Raw genomic sequence first — 19615 nt, forward strand, 5'->3', positions numbered from 1 at the left:
CGGCGGCCATGGCAGCCAGTGTGCCGCTGGCACCGGACGCGGGGGCTGGAGCACAGACGAGCCGCAAACCCGGTGTTCTCCCTGCTCATCCAAGGGGTCAGTGTGGGGTGGCCATGGCAGGCGCTGACCGGAGGGCTTGGGCCGCTTGGGCTCCGTGTGTCCTCGCACCCATCTCGACTGCAAAATTGGTGAAATACCCCTAAAAACACAAAGCAAAGGTGGGAGTGATCAGCGACCCCCTCCCGAGCTTTTCCACGGCCGGAGGCAGGACAATGCGCTGCCGTCGGCAGACGCTGGTCTGTGTGTCTCCAGGAGGAGAGGAGCTGGTCCAAGTGTATCTAACAGGTCAAGCCTTGAAATGAAGAAGCAATAAGCCACTGAAATGGTACTATCACCGAAACATGATTGATCAATTGAATTCTATCAGAGACAGTGGGCAGTGAGATTAACTCAGGCCTGATGGGTTCAATGAGTTAAAGCATGATGTTCATTTCAGCTTCATTTCACCAGTCTTTGCTTGTGAAATTGGTCAATCAATAGAGGTTGAAGATCATATATATATATATTGGTGACCATCTTATAGGGAATATAATCTAGCGTAGTCAGCTCCTGACTCCGGCTGCCTTCAGTGGGTAATGGAGACAGAGCAGAGACTCTATCAGTGCCATCGAAATGGCCTGATATCTTCTCCAAATGAAAAGTATTTTTGGATCTCTGATGATTTATCTTTTTTTTCCCCTCTTTCTCACTTTGATCTACGGCAAAACCCATACCCATCTTCGTGAAATATAGTGATTTCTCTTGAAAATATTTGCGCGATGATCAGCTATATACGCTTCAAAATATACAGCTTCTTTTTAGTGATACTGTCCTTTGAAAAAATAAATAACGGTGCTTACAAAACTCAAATAGTGTAAATGCAAAGATCTCTGACTGTGTACGTGGTTCTGAAAGTAACGCCTTACTGGGCAGAGCGTGAAGCTGCTGACTGCCAAATGCACACGGTCCCGAGAAGCTGCCATGAAAATTCAGTTTACGTTTTAAACAAAGCCTTCCAAATGGTAATTAAACAAAGTCTTTATCTTCTCCGGACTAATTTACAGGCGTGCTACAAGGAAACAAATCACCTTTTTGCCTCCTGGTAATATTTCATTTGCTTCATAATGTTTTAAATGTGGTGAATAACATCCTTCCTAATTAGCCTGAATTTCCCTATAAGGTGGAGTAATTAGGTATGATACCAGGTAATGAAGTTGGACAGTACAAATTAGAGACAGAAACCATGTCCTTTATGAATATGGGCTGTTCATGGTACTAGCTATTTACTTCCTTGATTAACCCTGTAAAACCACGTCGTTTAAAAAAAAAAAGAAAACAATCTGGAAACCTGAAACCAGAAGATTCTCTCTTTTCCTTCAGCAAAGCACCGCATCAGACAGACGTACCACGGAGGTGTGTACTTCATGGCACACCATGATTATTAATTACACGGGAAATACTGTTCCAGTAGGATTTGCGGGGGGTGCCCGTTTCTCAGCCTCTGTCACCCAGAGGAGGTCCCTCGCTGGAGCCCCGAGCAGGGTCTGTCCCGTGACATTCCACAGCGCCGCTTCGTAACGCAGTAATTGAATTGTGCTGCCGTCCCTCTCCAAATAAAAAGAGACAAGGTGGTTTTGATCCTTTTCTTTATTCCAATGGTTTTTATTGGTACATTTATATTCTGCCTTGTTTTTTTAATACTATGCTTTAGGGCTTTTAAACACGCTCTGGTGGTTTGTGAAGATAGGGTTAAGCCTCGTGTGCTCTCCTTATTTTGGCCCATAGTCTCAGAAACGTATAAGCAAAACAGTATTTTAAATCAAGTGAGTTACGTGGTGAGCATCGCTAAAATCTGTTTTAGGCTTATTTAGCAATTTCAAATATTCTTCTGCTGTTTCAGAAAACACGTCATGGATAACGTCCTGGTTTCAGCTGGGACAGAGTTAATTTTCTTTCTAGTAGCTGCTGTGTTTTGGATTGAGTATGAGAATAATGTTGATAGCACATGTTGTTTTAGTCATTGCTAAGTAAAGTTGACATTGGCTGAGGACTTTTTCAGGTTCCTGTAGAAGCTGAGAGGGAGCATAGGCAGAACGAGTTGGCCAAAGGAGTATTCAGTGACACAGAGTCGCGCTCAGTATATAAATGGGGGTTGGCCGGGGGGCAGAGATCATAGAATCATAGAATTGCTGAGGTTGGAAGGGACCTTTAAGATCAAGTCCAACCATTAACCAACCCTGACAAAACCACCTCTAAACCACGTCCCCAAGTACCACATCTACCCTTTTTTTAAACACCTCCAGGGATGGCGGATCCACCCCCTCCCTGGGCAGCCTCTTCCAATGTTTAATAACCCTTCCAGTGAAACAAATGTTCCTAATATCTAATCTAAACCTTGTCTGACATAACTTTAACCCATTTCCTCTCATCCTAAATCCACGATCCGCGATCGCTGCTCAGGATGGGCCGGAGAACCCATCATCAGGTGGTGAGAGTGACTTGCATTGTATCACTTTATTTTGTGTATATATATTTTTTTTTTCCCTCTTCTGTTACTGTTCTCTTAAACTGTTTTTATCTCAACCCATGATTCCCCCCATCCCTTTTCTCCCTGTTCTCCCTGCTTTGCCGGGGAGGGGGGTCTGGAGGGAGAGAGCGGCTGCGGGGCCCTAGGTGCTGGCTGGGGTTAAACCACGACACACAAGTATTTAACTGTAAAAACATGTTAAAAAAGGCTAAAGCACAATTTATCGAATTGCATAAACTGACCTTCCCATTTGCTTAGGTCCCCAGAAAATGACTTGTTCTTAGGTAATGAAGCCATAGTCTTTGTGGATGATAGCCGCACCGTTCAGGCAGCCTTTGGTCAGCAAGGCGGTGTGTGGTGTCTCTTTTCAGAGGTGGGTCTGTTCTGTGCCTGACGGTGCCCGGACCGTTCGCTCGGGTCAGCCCTAGGAAGGCTTTGCAGGTGTGTAATATTAAGGTTGTGTTAGCCTTCAGCTGTGTGTGATCTGCTGAGATCAGGGATGGAACACTTGTCTGAGAAGAATGCCCTCCTTTGCGTTAAGGGGAGTGTTGTATCTGTGCTCTTCATTAGCATTTCTGGAAAGAAGCCATTGGACTGGGAACTAATTGTTCTGCAGAGTAGGTAGGTACACACGTAGTGCTACTGTCAACAAAACATAACCCTCCTAGGTGGATGCATTGATTATATGAAAAATGTTTTTACCACTCCCTGGAGCCTATTTATAACCCAAAGTGTTTCAAACCTGCCAACAGTATTTTAATTATCGAAGATATTTGAGTGTATTCAAACAATGCATAATGCTAATGGTAATTATCTCACATTCATATAATGTCTAACAGCCAAACGCATCCCAAAGACCTTCACGAACTTTCAGGTGTCATGTGCAGCGTGTAGTCCTTTACTTGTGCAGCGAAATGCAGCACTTACCTGCGATTAGCGGGAGTTTGGGGAGCATTTTGCAAAAGAGCGAGCTGTCCCTTCGTTCACGGGGTGGTGAGAGGGAGCGACAACCAGGGCGAGCCAGGTTTGAGCGGTGCCCGGTCTCCTCTCACGAAGGCGCTGGGTCCTCTGGGCAGTGACAGCCGCCCCGCTGGTCACTGCCCTGTCCCGTCTCTGCCGGGTCGCTCCCTGGCAGCAAACCCTGTCTGCGACGCTCCATCGCCTGGGCACAGCCCGGCTGCCGTGGGGCGCGCGCCTCAGAGGCTGCGATGGAGGCGGCCGTGCCGGCGCGGTGGCGCACGGCGGTGTCTCTCTCCCTGCCGGTCCCCAGCCGCCCCTCTGGACGTGGTGCCCCTGGACGGGGGCCGGAGCCGCCCCAGCCACTGCGCCATTGCCGGCTCCTCTTCTCCAGCGTATTCACCCCAAAAACATCCGGAGCTGCCCTCCGTAACGCGAGTGCTGCCAGGGAAACGCAGGTCAGCTGCTCGGTATTTAAGTGCGATGGGGTCTCATTATACACCTGATCTCTGGGTGTATAAACAATGCGCAAATCGTACTGGCGTCGCCAAGAACATTTTCCAGGTCATACCACGTCTTGAATCATTTCACTCCCTTTCATCACCCCCTTTAGACCGAAACTGCATAAAGCTTTAACTTTGATGCCAAATTGTGAATAACATTAGTTTAACCTGAAATTTAAAGCCAGCGTTTCCGTGCTCCAGAGACAGGGTCTCCCCGGCCTTTTGCTACCATGCAGCTAGCAACCAGAATTTTAATTTTATAAGCCATGGTTGACTAAACCCAGCACTAGGTCTATTAGATATTATTTGATTTAGAATAGTAAAAAAAAAAAAAGAAAAAAGATTTAAAGATACACTGCTCTCTTATATCCCTCTGTGTTTTTTCACAGCTCTGTACACACGCGTAGACTTTCCGCTCAGAGGACAGGTTCAGGGTTTTTTTCCTGTGTGGAATAAACAGATCCTTGCACTTTACCAAAGCCAACGTTGTCTACTCTTGATTTAAGTGCATGACTTTGTCTAAACAGGTAAATACAAAGCTAAAAATGCCTAAATTGCCAAACTAAAATATAGAAGGAAGTTTCAGCAGTAATTGCTGACACCAAATAACCTGTTCAGGGTATGCGGTTTGTTACAGAGTCACTTAGGCTGAAAAAGTGTTTCTGCGGGTCAGTCCCCCACTTTGAGAGGTCTGTCTTAAAGCAGTCCAGTTTTGTGGACACGCAGTGTTTTCTGCAAAATCCAGGTGCACTGAAGGATGATCTCAAATCAATAGTCCTCTGTGAACAATCTTGTCCACGGGGCATCGCCCGTGTTACTGATGGCCAGCAGATGCCTGGGGACAAAACCGGTGTCTGCAGCAACAGCGGCGTGTCTTTGCGCAGACTGCCTCTGATCCTTGCCGTCAGAAAACTTGATGCAGAATCCACCAGAGGTGGTCTGAGTGGTGATACACCTCTGCAGACTACTTGGACAGGAAGCCACTGCAACACTCATGAAAATCTTCTTGTTAACGATGCATTTGAATTCTGCTCCTCAAAACTGTCTTGGCAGCGAGAGTCTATTTTTAAAACATTCCCTCCCTCTGTCTGGTGCGGTGTTGCCATCTGGAGAAGAAATCTGATATTTACTGTTGTTCCTGGAGTTCCACCTCCTGGAGTCCTGGGAATACTGCAGACCTCAGCTTTCAGCGCATAAAAGACACATTTCGAGCACTGACAGGTGAAGGAAAAGTAGAAAAACCACTGTGAATCTGCAAAAAGCAAATTGAAACAAGGCCCTCTATTGCGAGCGTCTTTTTGAACTGCCAATCTAAACATTTCTCAAACTCGTCTCATGGCTTTTCAGCCATGGGCAATCACTTATGACTTCTGCTAAAAAGCTCTGCCAAAGGGGAGAGAGAGGAAATTGTGCCCTGGAGCCCCGGCTTTCATCGTGCTGATAAGCTGCAGAAAAACCCAGCGAGAGTGCAGTGCCGGGAGGGTGCGTGGCGTCGGGCCCTGCTGAGGGAGCTGCAGCCCCAGGGACGTCCCGTCGCAGTATGTCACGGGCAGTGCTGGTGGCTTGGAGGTCGCCTGGCCGGCTGCTGCCAGCGGGAGGTGGTGCTGGACGGAGTCCCTGCTCCCTGACACCAGCACGGCATAGCTCAGAGCTCGGCATGGGGCGGAGGTGAGCGAGACCTGCAGGTCCCGCAGGACGGGGGTGAAGCGTATGGGCCGTGACTGGGCAAAGGGGATCTGCTGGGGCTGACCCGGGTGGACTGTGACTGACTGACATCAGGTGCTGTACTTATCCTCCCATGTCCTCCTGGATCCAGACCATGAACCAGGCGGTGGTGTAAAAGTGATGCGAGCAAAGATGTGACCATTATCCTTTGTCCCGCCTTTAAATTAAGTGTGAAACCATGGATGGTAAATTGTGTTGAGGGTTGGCTGTGGTGGAAGACTGGTCAGATAATCTTCTGGCAATACACATCTTGCTTGTAACCTCCTTTCGGAGAGTCCTCATGGTGTCACCATGAATGAGACACTTCTCTGTAGGTCTCATCATTGTGATGCTTACTTATCCTCTGTCTTCTCTCTCTTCTTTGAAAGGTATTCAGGAATCTCCAGTACCAAACGGCCATTCTCTCCCGGGCAGAGATTTTCTTCGGAAACAGATGCGAGGAGACCTTTTCACTCAGCAGCAGCTAGAAGTGTTGGATCGAGTCTTCGAGAGGCAACATTACTCCGACATTTTCACAACAACTGAGCCCATCAAACCAGAGCAGGTACTATTGCAAACATTCAGTGTTTTCCAGATGTGCTTTCTGCTGGCAGAGATCTGCTTGGTGGACGTCACCAAACACTTCTCAGAATCTCAGTAGGAAAACATGTAGAAAAGGTGTCATATCAAGCCCTTTTATGGCACATTAGCCATAAAAGACTTGAGAATTAAAAAATGAAGGAAAACGCCTGTTGTGTAAACTTTAGCAAGTGTTTGGGTATGAAATTACACCTGATCTGGGCCAGTTACATCAAATGAGTCCTTAAAGAGCATCACAGCTTCTGATGCTTTTGTTAGATCAAAAGCAGGCTACGCAGGTAACAAGGAGAAGATTTGCAAAACTCAGTGCCTAATTTTGGTTCATAGTTAGCATGATTGTGCACACAAATTAGATTTTTGTACCCAGAAATGGCTTATTAGGCATGTAATTGGCCATTTGCCGAGAGAAACACCCAATTAGTGTGTGAAGGTAAATTAGTTGCACCTACAGATTAGCAGTGTGTTTGAGAAGGACTTGGCACTAATTTTTTGGGAAAGTTCCATTTTTGCAGGCGCAATACAGAAGCACATGCAAAAACTGATGAGCTCCGTCTCTCTGTGTTTTCTTCTTCTTGGGTGGCAGCCTTTAATTTAGCTGCTGAGAGGGAGGTGGAAAAGCATATATTGCTGTCAGCACCAATAGTAGCTTTCTACTTAATGATGTATCCGGCCATTAATCTTCAGTGTTCTTAGTATTAGACCTGCTTTTTAGCGAGGTGGATGAACTCTCGAACTGCAGGCAAACACTGATTTCCCTTGGAAGAATCTATACGTTTGAGAGCCACTGGCGATTATCTCATGGCAGCCAACTGCCATCGTGGCTCTAGTTAAGGAATATGTATTGGTATCAATTTTTTGAAAAATTACTTACTTAGGCTGAAAGTCATATGGTAGAGTAGAAATTCCTCATGCCTTTAAGCTCACCTCTGTCGTTTGTTATTTCATTTATAGAGCCATTTGTTTTTCACTAGCATCTGCTGGTTTTGTGCTTTCTGGTTTGTATTCCCTGAGAAACTCTGCAGATCTGAACTCAAGCTGGAAAAAGACCGGGGAAAGCGCTGAGGTCAATTTGATTTTTTAAAAAAACTCGTTAGGAAAGCCAAAGAAGCGGTGTCTCTGGAAGGTGAAGTGGCCTTCACGTACCACTAGATGGTGGTTAACCCATCTGAACACGGGTGATACTGGAGAGGACAGGCACTGCGCCCACTCCTGCAGCCAGCCTTCCCAGTGCTGGTCACTTAGGAGTTGTGTGGTGTTAGATCTGTCCCTCTTTCACTTTTACATGCCAAAAAAAGTCATTACAAAGAGAGTGGTGATGGAAGAGGATCGTTTCTTTGTTTCTGTGTTCTGAAGTCTCTGAGTCCTGTCACTGCAGCTCCAGGGAGGCAGTCCATCAGTGAACGTTTATCCAGAGATAAACTTTTGCTGGTTTAATAGGAAGAATGGGAGAATTGAATGAGGATGTTGCTGAAGTATTATTAACTTGAAGATTGTCAAGTACGGGATATTTGGCTGTTGGTGGAGCAGGGATCTCCCTGTGTCCATGTAAGCAGCTGTGACTAGAATGGCTGTGCCGCCAGAGAGGTATGCTCTGAAGATATGCTCCTGTTAATCTGGTTAACGGGGTACTCTCTGCATGCCTTGGGAAGTCAGACAGATGCTGAGAAATGTGTTACAAAAGGTGCTCTGCAGAACCACCTTGCCCAGGCGTTTTTAAGTTTAACTACAAATGGAGTGCGTAGTTGTTTGCTTTCACATGGGTCAGACCATTGTTGCTTGCTTTTGGAAGGCTGTGCCATGGTTAAGGGCTTGCGGCTGTTTAGGGTTGGCTTCTGTTTTTCGTGGCATATAAAGTGTGACTTTCAACATGAATGCATGAGATGTGTATGATCAGCTCTGGTTCACAAGGATGCAGCATGACCTCCACCCCTTTCCCAAGCAGTCGCGTTTTACCTCTTTGGCGAGTCAAGCAAAGCTGTCGTGACTCAACCAAAGCGGAGAAGCTGTCTGGATCAATTAGTAAGGCCGAATAAATCAATGAGAGAGAAAATTCTGAGATCATTAATGATGTGACTTGGAAAACCAGAGTTGTCCCTGCAATAGATCGTTGTAGTAAACCAGCACCTACCTCCAGCATCTGGCTGTGGGGAGTGCGCGGAGCCCAGAAGCCGTGTGTTAGGAGCTCAGTCAGCGGTGGGTGTACGGAGTCCCGACCTATTTCTGCAGAGGAAAATAAGGAAATGATGCTCCTCCTCGTAGGGACGAGATGTGGGGAGAAGTCTAGGAGGAGCTGCTCACCCACTGCTGATTTGTTTTATTAGAAACTTGGTCCAGTAGCAGCTGGCTGAACATCACTAACTGTACTTGGGCACAGAAACTTGTTGGTGTTCCTGTGTTGTTCACCTGAGGAGGGCTCCAGCTATTTTACTGGAAGAGTTGCTATTCTCTAGACAAGGAAGTTCCTTTCCCTCCCTGTTTTGAGGCTCCTCTCCAAGTCTTCCTCCTTCCTTGGGCACTGGGAACAGTGCCCTGTGGCACAGCAAAGCGTTTGCAGCCGCAGCATCCTCGGTCCCCGGCTGAAGGCTGGCTCCTGCTGCCCAAAGTCCTCCTGATGCATTTTCTGGACAAAATTTGGACTTGCCTGTTGGAAGGTGTACATTGCCCCTCCAGTAGGTAGTGGTGTGGATGGGCTGTGTGGGAGTGCTTGCTCACTGCTGCCACAGTGCTTCCAGTCTGTTTCCTTTGCTTTACATCTTTAATGTTTCCTTCAGTTCACCTGTATAAAATGGAGTCTTGTGAGTTATTTCTCCCCTCAAAATACGTTGTGCTCTTGACAAGCATCATCTGAGTTTTCACATCTGCTGTGAGCTGTGCCTTCCATGGAAGGACCCATAGGGAATGAATACTTCTCTTTGGGGAAGGACTCAGGCAATGCTGAGAGAGAAGGCATCCGCTGGACTACGACAGGAAAATAAAACAGCAGACAGTCCTTTGTTCAGGAACGGTGCCCGTGGCAGGCGCTGGGTGAGGCAGGGGTCCCACCGTGGGCTCCTGTAATTAAAGGCTGTGTCCGGCTGTGTGCATCGGGGGGCAGACTTAAGGCGTCTCCGATTTTTTGCCTCATTTTGCCACCTGGAGCGCGGCAGTGCGGCCGTGCATGCGGTGCGTGTGCGCTGCAGCACAGGTATGTGACAGCGATGGGTGCGGAGCATAAGAGGTGCTCAGTGGCGGGTGATGTCACTCATCTGGGAGTCCCGCGGCTGAGGGGTGGCTGTCCGCGTCCTCTCGTGTCTGTGTGTCACGGGGAGTCACCACGGCATAAAGTCTGTTCTCTGGAAGCGCCCTGGCCCCCCTGCCCCCGACAAACCTGCCACAAACATGAATCCGTGTATAAAATGAACGCTTTTCCCTCATGTTTGTGCCCTTTTGCGCGCATTATTTTGCAAACAGCCTGTGATCGATTTGCACTGGCTGCGAATGTTCGTGGAAAACCGATTTCACGTATTTCTGGGCACGGATTTGGAAGTGCACGTAGTGGCGTGTTCGCAGCACCGCCGTTGCGTTGCTGTTCTGCTCACGGCCGCGGCCACCAGCACTGTATGCTCCTTCATCGCCTGGGGCAAAGTCCGTGGATTGAATGTCGCGTCATCCTCGGGTGTCAGTGAAGGAAAGCCTCCATGGCGTCGGCCTCCTGGGCTGCAGCAGCTCCTGCTCTCCTCCCTGCGCCGCTCGACATGCGTGGGGACGGGCCCCGCTGCTCCCTGGGGTCGGCTCTGCGGTGCAGTAACACTCCACGGGGGAGGCTGGTCACAGTGCTTGTCCTCCTCCGAGCAACGCCGCGCTGATGCAAGGAGCGGCTTTCCCCTGCCTGCCCTGGAGTTGCGCTGTACAGCTACGTCCGTGGCGGACCACAGCACTCCCACCTGGCCGCTGTCACGGCAAAACCCTCCGTTCATGGCCGCTGCACTGCCAGGTCAGGTTTTATCCAGAACTGGGGCTCATCCCATGTCCTTCCTATGCACAGAGCTGCTGCACCGGCTGGTGTCACCTGCCATTCCTTCGTCCATTAGGAGCCTCCAGCTGGAGGAGCGGGAGGAGCTGGCTGTACTCAGCGGTCCTCTCTGTGTGGCCGTGAGGCCGATCGTCCCCCACTGGCGTCCCGCGATTCCAGCTAGAGGGATGGAGGAGCTCTGCCCGGGGGAGCCGTCCCGGGCTGGCTGAGCCCGTGGTGTCCCTCTTGTGAACTGTCGACTCAAACGTTCTCCAGTTAAAGCAGGAGATGTTCCTGGAGATCAGCCGAGACCTGGGAGACATCTGCCAGCTGGGGCAAGGGGGGCTGGATGGCGCCGGGGGACGCCCGGGGCTCACAGACCGGTGTGGTTTTGGTGGCTGAGACAGCAGGAGGAAGGTCTCTGCCAGGGAAGACGGCGGGATGAAGGATGTACAGCAGGATGGGCTCTCCGGGAGAGGCAGTGCGTTAATTTCCTCAGAATAAAGAAGAGAATTATCTATGCTGGTTTTCTGTCCACAACAGAAATGGATTCTCTTGTATTTTCAGCTTCACACATGGGTCCAATCGAATACTCATTGAAGCCAAGAGGAATATTTCTATTGACTTCAATAGACTTCAGATCAGGGCCATAATGAGGCATAACATGATGTGACCAGATTCAACACTATGTAGGTCACCGACTTTGAAGAGAACAGCGTGCTGCTAACAGCGGATAATTCCCAGGCCCTTGCTGATGCTTTCCCATTGCTTTTAGCTAGGACTAAAGTGAATATCTGTTCTCATACTCATTTCTGGATAAAATGTAGATATTCTGGGCTTAGGTAGAAACCAGGCGAACATGTACTAATACATGTATTCATGACATGCAGTGCAGGTGAGACTGGATCTGGAGATAAGCAGAGGCAGATGAAATTTGGATAAATAATGAACCTGAAAAAATTACTAATAAATTGAAAAAAGCTGGAAAAAATATCATAGAATCCTAGAACAGTTTGGGTTGGAAGGCATCTTTAAAGGTCATCTAGTCCAACCTCCCTGCAATGAGGGGATTTTTGCACAAGGGTAAAACCTGATTGCCCTCTGTCTCAGAGTGGTGATGGAGAAGTTCTCTGAACTGACCGAGACAGGGGCGTAAGTCCTTTAAAAAATCTTCAGGTTTTACTTTTATCTGGGCAAGTATTTGCCATCTTGGAAAGATAAAAGTTTGTTTTTCACTGTATGGAGCTGTGAGATGAGAGTGTGGAGATGTACAGTCCTCCTTACTGTGTTGGAGTTTGATCTTCAGGAGTCACAGGGAAAACTCAGAAACATGTCAGATAAAGGAAAAGTCAGAAAAAGTCAGTTGGAGCCAGAAAGGGTGACTCATTTTTCTCTTTATGTGAATAATATGTTTCTTCCTGAGGGACACTACCTTTGGTGGACAGTGGCTGCTGAGGATCTTCTTAAAATGTGCTGAGCCTTGCGATGAGAAGTGCAGAGCTAGTATGTGCTTGCATCTTCCTAAAACTTTGTGTTGTCCAGCAACAGTGAAAATTACGGCACTAACTCATGGCTATTTGGAACATCTGGAGCCAAATCTTTCCTTGACCTGCAGAAGAGATTTGAGCGTGTAAATGCAAGCTCTTGCCCACGGCTTTTGTGGCAGAGTGTGGTAAACGAAGAGCGAGTTAAAAAGGGAAACGAGACAACAAGCGGCTCTGTGGCTTTTACATCCGCGCCCTCCTCTGACCCCGTCTGTGGCTTTATTGGTGGGAGGGGAAAAAAAAACAACTCTAAAATCCAGCATAAGCGAGCACATCAGGAGAGGAAAAACCTTCCCATATTTACTCTCGGTAGACTATTAAACAACACCAGGCTATTAATTTGGATTTTGAGTCTTCACTAAAGCCCATAAAAGCGCACAGTTGTCAAATGGAGTTCATTTTAATTTCCTTTCAATCACAGTAAATTATTCAGGTGATAAATCAGCTGGGGCAGCCTCCTGGCTGTAATAGAAACCCTAATTCCTGGCTAATTATCCAGCCCATTGCTGCCAGCAGATCAATACCCCTACCGAATGGAAAGGGCGCGGGGTCCGGGCGGCAGGGTGGTGGAGGGACGGCAGATGGGAGCGCGGCGGGCGCCCGTGACCGCGGCAGGGGGTCAGGCCGCGCAGAGCTCCCTGCTGCTCCCGCTCTCTGTAGGGGGACCTGTCCCTTCCGGGGCGGGAACACCTTCTGAACATACCTAGATCAGTGTCGTCATGCAGTATATTTTTCCTCTTTGAACAAGAAATATTTTTCTGTATTTTTAACATAAAATATTTTCAAAAGACATTGGATTTGTGTAGCAGTTGTTTTTGTTCCTTTACAACCCAAAGTGGGGTGCTGTGTCCCGGGCAGCACGTGTGTGCTGCAGAGATGCGCTCGCTACTGGTGCCGCCCATCTCCACTGGCTGGTGGTGAGCGCGGGCAGAGACGGGGAGAGTGTCCTTTGAGGGGCTACTCAGAAAGAGATCTCAGGCTGGTAATGTTTTTTCTTGCTGAATAGTACCTTTAAATGACGGCAAAATTTAAAGAGGTTACAAAAATAGTGGAGAGGACCACTGGTCAGCTGTGACAGAGCACTTCACCGGGAAAGAGCAGCGGCTCTCTGGAGATGGGAGTTGCACTTACCACATCTGCCTGCATGAGGTGCTGTTCAAGGGCTGCTCCGTGCACAAAGCCCTTCGAGCCCTGAGATGATGCTGCCTGCGTTTCACAGGCAGCCATCATCCCGGCGAAATACCAGGGTTATTCTGCAGAGGTAGAGCTGCTCTGTCCGCCAGCATCCCCCGGGTGCTCGGGGGAGCTCAGAGCTTTGCACTGCCCTTGGCTTCTGGAGGATGAGCCTCCAGGAACCCCATTCCTGTTCACCGTCGCCATGGTTGGTTGCTTATTTGCACTACGGTGGTGCTGGGGGGGGCAACAGGCAGCACGGGGCTAAGAGCGCTGCGCACTCACTGTCTGGGGAAAGGGGACGTCCCCGGAGGCTTTGCTGTCTGGATGGGGGAGACGAGTGATGTCTGGGGAGAGGGAAGCAGTTTCACAGAATCACAGCATCCCAGACTGGTGGGGGCTGGAAGGTCCCTCTGGAGCTCCCCCATCCCACCCCCACCAGAGCAGGGGCACCTCCAGCAGTGGCACAGGACGGCGTCCAGGCGGGTTTGGGATGGCTCCAGAGGGGGAGACTCCCCCACCTCTCTGGGCAGCCTGTGCCACTGCTCTGCCGCCCTCACAGCAGAGAAGGCCCTCCTCAGGTTGAGATGGAACTTCCTATGCTCCAGTTTGTGATGGATGGAGACAGAAGTAATGGGTGAGAGCACTCCAAGAGGCGGTGGGGAAGCAGGCTGGCCAAACCAGCTCCAGCAAGAATTTAGGACAGTTTTGGCAAAAGAGATGCTGAAGGCTCATACCAGCTGCCCATCCACCACACTGCGGGAAGGTCCTGCCGCTGCCCACAGGACTCCGTTGAGGCATCTTCTACTCTGGACTTGTCTTACGGGCTTCCAGGAGCTGTTTTCATGATGGTTCACTATCAAAGCCTCCTAGAAGAGCGACAAAAGAGAACTTACCAAGGGCTGAGGATCCACTTTGTGTGCTTTCTTCTTTCTCCAAGGTAAGAAAGTCGAAAACCAACTCATGAGCAGAAAGCCTTTTCGTGTAGAACAGCAGCAGAAAGCACAGCTCCTTGGTCCAACACCTCCCGTTCGCATCCTTGCCGCTCTGCCCTCCCTTACAAGTGGCTTTTTTTGTGCATGAGCTTCGGAAGACTGCACAGAATTCCCCGCGTGTGCCGCCGTGTTGTGACATGTCGTGTTGGGTGGTGACAGGCTGTGTTGTGCAACAGCAGGTATTTCGTGTGACAGGGGGGCTGTGGTGGCGGGGAGTTACGCGGGGACGCAGCGTGACAGGAGCCGCGTGCGCTGCAAACGCCTCTCTGCATTGGCACCGTCTCTGCCGAGAGCACCCTGCCGCTCTGTGTCTGTGTGAGCCGGGGCTGGAATGGAAACCTCTGGTCTTTCAGTGAGCAAAAGAGGTGGGAAGAAGCCCTGGTGGGGTAACGCGAGGGATGCCTGCTCTCCGGTCCAGGCGGAGAGACAGGGTACCGGGATTTCAGGGGTACCGGGATTTCGGGGTGTGTTTGCGAGACTGGAGCTCTCCCGGTGCCTGTTAGTTTGTTGGAGGGGCCTCAGCGATGGATGGGGTTTGTGCCAATGCCGCGTCCCCCTGAGCCTGCCGTGTTGCGTTGATGCCCGGTGCTCGTCCCCGACTCATGGGGCTTCACCTGGGGACCACGACTGGCTCTGGCAGGGCAGAGCATGGGTCTGTTTCCCACCCAGAGGAGTCCTTGTCGCCTCCTCCTCTTGCCGCAGCAGGGAGGGGGAATCCCAAAATACCAAGGCAGATGACGCCTTCAGGAATTACAGTGCGTTCCTGGTTCTTAACACCCCCTTTTTTCCTCCTGGCTGCTCTCAGACATGACCATATGTGAAAACAGAGATTCCCCAGCGGAAGGAACAGCGTGCCCGGCTGTGTCTGGAGCTCTGACATCCCCTTTGTCCTCGTCTCTTTTCTCTGTGCTCTGTACAGAGGCGGTGGGGGATGTTTTTCCCCGGGCACGCTCCCCGGGTTGTGCGGAGGCTCGTGCGGAGGGGGTGTCGGTGATGTGCGGTGCAGCACCGAGGGCACCGTGGCCGGTGTGTCTCCAGCTGGGGATGCTTTGCCAGGCACCAAATTTCATCTCAGCACTTTGCACCAGCTTTACACCCGGAGCTCAGTGATGGCAGCGGAACCCAAAGTCCTGCAAAGGCAGTGGGGGGTCTCCTCCAGGAGACTTGGCACGGCTTCCGTCAGCGTGGCATGGAGCTGGGAAATTTGAGAAAAGCTTTCCCCTCCTGTTATCCTGCCAGAAGTGTCCACATTTCCTTGCAACTTGGGACCTGGCTTTGCGTAACTATATCTCTTTTTTCATCATGTGTTTTGTGGTAAATAACTATGGGGGTTTTTTCAGTTTAGAGAGATAAACGAGGTCTATCACATCAGCACGTTTTAAATAAAAACTCACACCTTCGTCTTCAGTGGAGTCTCCCTTCCAAGGTGTCATGTCACCAGCAGACAGATAATGGGGAGTCTGTCATTACAGAAGAAGTCACAGTCACCAGTCAAACAGTGGACTCTGCCCGAGAGCTGAAGGAGAGCAGTGATTTACTGACCACCCATCAGATTTTCAATATCACATCAAAGCGTAATATATGAGTAAGATAAGTAGAATTGTAATTGCTCATGTAGTCTTTGTCCCTTTGAAAAACAATCGGGGAGTCATCCGTGCTCTTTGCGGCACATGTGTGTGATGCTCCACTTGTATGGGAAAATAAGTGTGGAATCGTCCTGAAGCTGTGTGGGAAAAGACAACGTTATGCAATGGCAGGAGTTGGCCAAGATTATGTCACAGCAAAATTGACCAACCTCCTTATGTCTGTGTTAGACCTGCCAGAGAGCGAGAGACAAATCTGTGGGTAAACACACTTGCCCATTGATTTATTTAATGGCTGGCCCGCACACATTATGCTTGAGGGGAAGGGCTCGCACCAGCATTTGAAGAATGCAACGAGACTTCTCTTCTTAGTCCCTGGTAAATGTCCGGATCTTGCAGGCTTTGAATAGCTTCAAATGCAATTTCCACCCTTTGGTTTGGAAGTCGCTGCTGTCTCATGCTCGTTCTGTAGGCTTTCTCTAAATCTGCCTATCCCTTTAATCAGCAAAGGTCGGTTTCTCAGAGAACGCTCCCTGCACAGCGGTTGAACACCTGGAGATCTGGATGTGCTACAGCATTGTAGAAGGACCCAAACTCTTCATGGCAGTGGGAGTACAGGGAACGGGGGCATGAGCTGATGCAGGAGAGGCTCTGCAGGGTCCACGGGAGCACGTCTTCCCCCTGAGGACAGTCAGGCGGGGCATGGGTTGCCCACAAAAGTTGTGCAGTCTCCATTCATGGTGGTTTTCAAGACACAGCTGGATAAAGCCCTGAGCGACCTGGCCTGTCCCTGTCGCTGGCCCTGCTTTGAGGGACCTCTGGAGGTTCCTTCCAGCCTGGATTATCCCACAACCTCCATGTCCGGCTCTCTGCTCTTCATTCCAGCTGTTGTGGTGTGACTTTGTATAGTTGCAAGGGAAAATGTGAGAGGGGTGGTTGGGGTGGGAGAGGAGCACCTGGTTCCCGTGGTGTGCAGGGCAGATGGAGATCTCTCTGGGATGAGGCGCCCAGCGGCCCGAGCAGCCTGCGCGGTGCGTTTGCTGGGTTTTCAGGAGAATGCCGTCATTTTGGTTTGCCGTTTGTTTAGGAAGGGGTTGAATGACACAACCTACTGAAGTGGCTGTATGATGACAAAAAGCAATAGTGGAGCTAAGCCACTTCCAGAAAAAAGGGTTCATTTCAAAATTCCTCTCTACTCATATGAATAACGGTTTCTTGAAAATCTGGTGGCAGCAGAATTTGCTGGAATGAAAAAAAATAATTAAATCTGAAAGGACGGAAAGGCTGACATTAGGAGAGCAGCTTAACGTGTAGGGGGACGGTTCCAGCCCTGCTCCTCTCACCTTGAAAATATAATTGAATGAGGGCAACCCCAGACGGGCAGGGTTCCCTCTGCTCATTCTCCGTCCTGCAAAGGTCCCCTCCGGGGTCAGGGCTGACCTCAGCTCTGGGTCGGCCCGGCGGAGCCATGCCCGGAGCGCTGGAGGGAGCGGGGCGCTGGAGGCAGCGGGCGTCTTTCCGAAACGGGAGCTGCAGAGTGGAACCGGGCAGAAAAACTGCGCTTTTCAAATGCTGTCTTTGGCTAAGAGCGTTTGACCGGTTATTGAGACCTGCCTAAATAATTAAACCACACAATGAAATAACGGATAAAATTTAGGTAGACAACAAATTGCCACCAGATTGTGTGGCTGACAAGTGGTTTTCCAAGCCTTGCCAAGTTGTGAGGCTTTGCACGAGCGGGAGTTTCTGTTGAAGGCACAGACCCTGCGCCCGTGTTTTCCATCAGGCAGGTGGTCGCTCTCTGCCTCTTGGGACTGCAGAGAGGAGTTTGGAAGTGTGACCCCAGATACACTTTGGGCAGAAAAATGGGGGCGGCTGTCGGGGTGGGAGAGGCGCTGGGGTGATGCCGGCAGAGGGTTCCCCACCGGTGGATGCCGTGTCCTCGCTGTGATGTTTCGCTGCGTGTGCAGCGCTCGGACGTCTCAGCGCAGCTGACGTGTGAGCCGCAAAACGATGATTATGGCAACTGCGGCGCGTCTGGCTGAACCTGTCTTTCCCACAGAGAATGTTTTGATAAAAACTGAAATGTTTCACTGAAAGCTGTCACCTTTGATGATTTTTCTGCGTAGGAAGTCCCTCACTGGAGCCTTTCTGGGCAGCGAGGAGGTGCAGAGCCTCCAGCAGCGGCAGGCTGCGGGTGTCATCAGACACTCTTTACCCACAACCAGCACCCTATAGGTGTTCCATAGGTACCGTATAGGTACCACACTCTTTGGTCAGCCTGCCTCTCTTTTGCTTTGTTTTCTATACCTGGGTGCAGACAATTTCTGATGTTCCTGGGTGTTTTTTTCTGAAGATGAGGAGCCGGTTTCCCCGTCCCACGGGCAGGCAGGGTGGATGGGGCGTTGAAGCGCAGAAGCGGGTGTCTCGGGGGTGGGCGACGCTGCCCTGTCCCCGAGGGCAGACCCTCCTTCTCTGCTAGCGCCGTGTCCCAAAGCCTCTGGACCTGCTGCTGATTGGGTTGGTTGTCAGCAGGTCTCTGCTAATTAGCAAAGGGGACAAACAGCTCAAGATTTACCCCACGAGATCGGTGGGGTTCTGTGCCCGTCCATCCTCACTGAACGTCTCGGCAGAGCACTGCGTCATCCCCCAGGTTTCCCCTTCCCAGTGTTTCCATTCCCACAGACCGTGCATGCAGCACCCATGACAGGGATGGAGCGTCCCCGTCCTCTGCATCCCCTGAAGCCCTCCCCGGCACGTCCCCTTCACTGCACGAAACGCTCTGGTCCAGGGATCGGTGCTGGGGCCGTCGCATCACCCACTGTGCACAGCTTGTCCCCCGGGGAGTTCGGTTCCTGCTGCCTCTCTAACCCCCCGCCCCCAAGGATGCGTGACGAGAAAGTGCTTCATAAATCTGCAGAAAACAGATTTTGTCCTTACATTTCTGGCTTTTCCGTAAACATGCCATAAGGAAAACTGGCTTGCAACATTGTGGCCCTTCTCACTCCAGTGTTGGGCACAGGTGAAGAAATGAAAGAAAAAACATGGAAAAATATGATTGTGGTGTGGGTTTTTTTTGTTTGGGATTTTTTTGGTTGTTTTTTTTTTTTTAATGAGTTCAGTTCCATGTTGGGGATTTGATGGGGAATTGCAGAGAAAGTTGCCACCCCCGTAATGGAAAAAAGCAGACTCCTGACCCCCGTAGGGTCACCAGGCTCCCATTGACACCAACGGGAAAAGTGCAAGTCTTTGGAAAACGAAGGTGTGTTTGTGTCCAGCTTTGAAAGTGGCCGGAAATTTGGGAGTTCATGGGTTGATAGGGGTTTGTTTTGCAACACGCCACAAAACGCAGCAAACTCCGGGGGTTTCCCTGTCGGCGTCCACCCGGGCAGAGGCGGTGGGAAAGGATTCTCAGATGGCGTTTCTGAAGTACCTTCAGGTGGTGTATCTGAAAGCATTACGGAACGCAAACGTTCTTGCAGATTTGCACAAAGACTTCTCGAGTGTCAGGAGCCGTCGGTGGGATGGGTTGAAGGTGTGGTGATACTGATTTGAACTTCACGCACATGCCGAGTGTGCCTTCGTACTTCTGCTCTGTATTTCTCTATAGGGAAATACTCGACCGCGCTGCCGGCCGTGTTTCCTGCCCTGCTCACCCATGCCAGGCGCTGCGGGGGAGGCAGTGACAGAGGGTCGTGCATTTTCCCTCCTCCTGTGGCTGAAATTGTTATTGTTGGGGGTGAAAATGTCAAGTTGAGGTCCTGAGAAGTAGTGGGTTTGAGGAGTATCTCATGGTCATGAGTGGCCTAAAGGGATGACGCGCTGGGTCTGCAAAAATCAAACTGCTGTTTCCAGCAGGGTGGGGTGTGTTACGCTTTATTTTGACTGTGTGTGTTACACTTCCTTTCAATTTTTCGGCACTGTGTGTAGGATGGTGGAGGCTGCTGGCAGAGGACGGGTCGGTCGGTGCTGGGGAGAGAGGAGCCGTGGGGAGGGGGG

The 19615-nt window shown here is 50.3% G+C and overlaps 1 protein-coding gene across 1 annotated transcript in view; it reads left to right on the forward strand.

Annotated features, from left to right (window-relative positions):
- The window catches only part of PAX5 (paired box 5), a gene marked incomplete at its 5' end in the record, with an annotated part of 206804 nt that overhangs the window by 36142 nt on the left and 151047 nt on the right, over positions 1-19615 (forward strand). The window contains one exon of the mRNA XM_009890328.1: positions 6120-6295. Within this exon, the coding sequence (XP_009888630.1) occupies positions 6120-6295 (176 nt within the window). The remainder of the gene's footprint in view (positions 1-6119; positions 6296-19615) is intronic.

The sequence above is a fragment of the Charadrius vociferus genome, unplaced genomic scaffold, assembly GCF_000708025.1.
Source record: "Charadrius vociferus isolate BGI_N301 unplaced genomic scaffold, ASM70802v2 scaffold1608, whole genome shotgun sequence".
Classification (NCBI taxonomy): domain Eukaryota; kingdom Metazoa; phylum Chordata; class Aves; order Charadriiformes; family Charadriidae; genus Charadrius; species Charadrius vociferus.